We start from the raw sequence: 3,819 nt of genomic DNA on the forward strand, positions 1-3,819 counted from the left end.
ATAAATCAGAAAAAATTATCACCAAAGTTTTAAAATTTAATACGATGAAAAATAGTAGTTTATGTAATTTCAACTTTTTAATAATATTTCAATGTAGATTTATGCACGTTTTAAAAAGTTCGGGTAGATTTTTAAAGTTTTAATTGAATTCAGGTCGTATTTGGCACTAACCATTAGTTCAGGTTGTATTTGGCACGATCCAAATTGTTCAGGTTGGAATAGACACTTTTCCCGTTCAAAAACAGACTAGTTTGCATTCAACGCCTGAATATGGTTCATCAACACTGAATATGGTTATCAAGTGGGCTGGGTTTACAACACTGAATATGGTTGTCAAGTGGCCCACACCCAAACTTTGTAAACCCATGCTTCATCAACAGTGAATATGGTTCTCAAAACATTTGACCAATTCATTCAATTGGTGGGTCTTGGACTTAGCTTAGGTGAATCAACACTGAATATGGTTCTTATTTTAGTTTAAGAAAGGAACATACGACAATAAAAAACATGTAAACTAAAATAAGAACCATTTTAGTTTTGAATATGAAAGTCTCTCTCTATTCAAGTCACATGCTCTCCTTGGCTGCTGCGTTGATACCATATTTTCATAACATGTTGTAAGATTTTCATTCATAAGTCTGCTTGGAACATTTTTTAGGTCGGACTTGCACTTCCTTTAGGGGAGGAATGGTGTTCAACCACCATAGAACACTGAGCACAAGACTTGCGAGATTAAAACATGTGGAATATATATATAGTGGTTCGAGTTTTAACAAAATTCGAGGATTCAACTGCCCATGTGTTTCAAAGAGAAAATGCTTCATGATCAGTCACTTCTCATTATGTTCCTATCCTATAACCTTTCCTTGTCAAATTTATATGTTTTCATCTTCTTATCTTTAAAGAATTCAAGTTCAATCGGTTTGGGTCAGCTTAAGTGAAAAAAAAAAAAAATAGACAATGGTAAAGCAGTGCAAATGACTGGTCACAGAGGATTCCATAAGAAACACAAAAGCACATAAACAATAGTCTCAAACAAAAACACACAACATAGTTCAATCCATAAATAAGGTCTCAGAAAACATTAAAAAACAGTGAAATGAAAAACGTAGCGGATAGAGTGATATGATATGATTACTCACTGTTGCTGTTGCGAGGAGGAGGAGGAGGTGAAACACGGACTTTGAGAACACCAAACTCTGCATCCCAAGCAATGTCGTGGCTCAAAAGAGGAATCCCATAGGAACAACAGCATGTCTTGTCGACGGCTCCAACGAAAATGCGGCAACTCTCGTCGTGCTCGTAAACCTCCTTGTTCTCGCCGTAGAACTTGATCTCGTTCTCGTTGGGAAGCACGAACATGTCGTCACTGCAAACACCTGGCATATCCACCGAGAAGTGGAAAGATCCGTCAGACGTTCGCTTGCGAGCGACTACATCCTTGCGGCGGCCTTTCACCACAAAGGGATGATCCTCCAGTATATCATCCATGTTGAATGAACTCAAATCGTATATGTATCTTGGATCAGATGATCGCTGGTAATCGTATCTTCCAGATTTGCCTTTCAAAAACACACAACAAAAAAGGATCGTTTTTTTAATAATTTTACGCAAAACAAAACAAAGGGATGTGATTTTGAATTGGGTGGGATTCGAACCTGCGTTGGGAGGCACAAAGTGAGTGCACTTGTTGTCGTGGTCTTTGACTTTGACCCTTGACACAATCATCCTCAAGACTCCATCTTTCATCTTGGTATCAACCCCGGTGATCTCGCAGCAGTCGCACCCGAGACCGGCGGAACCAGAGTACTCACGAACGTCCTTAGCCTTGAGGCCGTCGCGGTGAGTTTCTTCGCCGGAGAAAAAGACGAGCTTTTGTCTCACGGCGTCGACTCTGTGGCGGACAGCGTCGTCTGGGACTCCGGGCAAGTCGACGCGGACGTAGAGGCTGTCGTTGCGAAGGACCTTGATCTCCATGAAACCCTTCGGACCGTATCTCTGGTACGGATGGTTCGTCGCGTGCAACCTCCCTGTTCATCATCATAACACAAAAGACAACGTAGTAGACAGACACAGAGTCAATAAAAAAGCAAACTTTATTTTTTTTTCAATCTTCTTTGCAACAAGTTAAACACTTTAAACAGAGCCAAATAAGAGAGTATCAAAACTAAGATTGCAATAAAGGATGAAACTTTACGTTCTTGGAGGGTCCAAAAAGAGTAAATCTTTGAGACAAAGTTTCATGTTAAACACTTGAACAGAGCCAAATAAGAGAGTATCAAAACTAAGATGCAATAAAGGACGAAACTTTACGTTCATGGAGGGTCCAAAAAGAGTAAATCGACAAAGTTTCATGTTAAACACTTAAACAGAGCCAAATAAGAGAGTCTCAAAACTAAGATTGCAATAAAGGATGAAACTTTACGTTCTTGGAAGGTCCAAAAAGAGTAAATCTTTGAGACAAAGTTTCATGTTAAACACTTGAACAGAGCCAAATAAGAGAGTATCAAAACTAAGATGCGATAAAGGACGAAACTTTACGTTCATGGAGGGTCCAAAAAGAGTAAATCTTTGCCACAAAGTTTCATGTTTAAAAGGAGAAAGAAAGAGACACAGACCAGGGATGAATGGAACCCTTGACATGTCGATGAATGAAGCCATCTCTTCTCTTCTTCTTCTTCTTCTTCTTCTTCTTCTTCTTCTTCTTCTTCTTCTTCTTCTTCTTCTTCTTCTTCTTCTTCTTCTTCTCTGTATTCTCTCTCTCTCTCTCTTTCTCTCGGTTGACAGACCAGGGATTATGATTTTGTTGTTTGATATACAAATATAAGAGGAGGAAAAAGGAGGCTCTTTGACTGGTCATCGCTTTACTTAATATTACTCTTACCTCTCCCTTTTTAACCACTGTTAAAATAAAAAGAGTTGCTTTCCTTCTTTGCAATTGTTACCGTGGTAGGAACCGGAGAGCTAGCTGTCCATCTCTCTCTCTTTATTAGCTCTCCTTCAGTGTCCTTTTGAATGCGACAAAACAGTTAAACGAGGGGGAAGCAACCTCGCTCGTCTCTCTCTCGCTTTATTTCAAACTCTTCTGTTCTTTTTTTACAGAAAGATCATTAATTCAATGCAAGAGGCTGACGTCAATGATTCCCAAAGGTTAAAACAATGAGCTGTCACTTTTTTAACCAGTGTGGTATGGTACATGGGAGTAATAATTATGCAGGCCAAATTGATTTAATGTGCCTAGCGTATCAGTTAACTCCAAGCACGCAGTTAGTTGTTTTACGTAATTGATTTCCTTAATTACATCTTTAGAAAATATTGCCGGTGAATATGAACTTAGCTAAAGTTTATCCCAAAGAAAAATAGATATGAACTTTCAATGGTTTGACTAGTGAATGCTCATGCGTGCCTGCGTTTGATTTTCTTTTCTGAATTCTTTTGTCTAAATTAGAGGTTATCTTATTATAATGGAAATTTAGAAGAGAAAAATGAATAATATTGCAAAAGGGATATAAATTATTAAAGTGATTATTTCTCCAACAGAGATGAAAGTTTGTGTTCATGAATCTCTTTACTATAACTGGATTTATACAATAACTTTTACTATAAACGGATTTACACATGTAACTGCTCCACTCTGACTCATAAAAAGTTTGTCTTACTCAAGATGGATTAGTTGCGGGTTCTTACGTTGAAAAGAATGTACAAAGTTTTTTCAAAAAAATGTACAAAGTTTTCAGACTTCTTAATGTAGTAACTGACTGCATTTTGTTACTTAAAACGATTATATGGTAGAATGATCATTTCAAATAGTGTTTTTAA

At 37.7% G+C, this 3,819-nt stretch overlaps 1 protein-coding gene across 1 annotated transcript; it reads right to left on the reverse strand.

Annotated features, from left to right (window-relative positions):
- Positions 1-1,004: 1,004 nt before the first annotated feature.
- Positions 1,005-2,780, reverse strand: LOC108838750 (uncharacterized). The gene is made up of 3 exons (XM_056998000.1): positions 2,619-2,780; positions 1,659-2,030; positions 1,005-1,562 (listed from the first exon to the last, which is right to left on the reverse strand). Exons 1-3 carry the CDS (start codon positions 2,659-2,661, stop codon positions 1,135-1,137), a joined length of 843 nt encoding a protein of 280 aa, XP_056853980.1. The 5' UTR covers positions 2,662-2,780; the 3' UTR covers positions 1,005-1,134.
- Positions 2,781-3,819: the final 1,039 nt, after the last annotated feature.

Source organism: Raphanus sativus, unplaced genomic scaffold (assembly GCF_000801105.2).
Source record: "Raphanus sativus cultivar WK10039 unplaced genomic scaffold, ASM80110v3 Scaffold0922, whole genome shotgun sequence".
Taxonomy (NCBI): domain Eukaryota; kingdom Viridiplantae; phylum Streptophyta; class Magnoliopsida; order Brassicales; family Brassicaceae; genus Raphanus; species Raphanus sativus.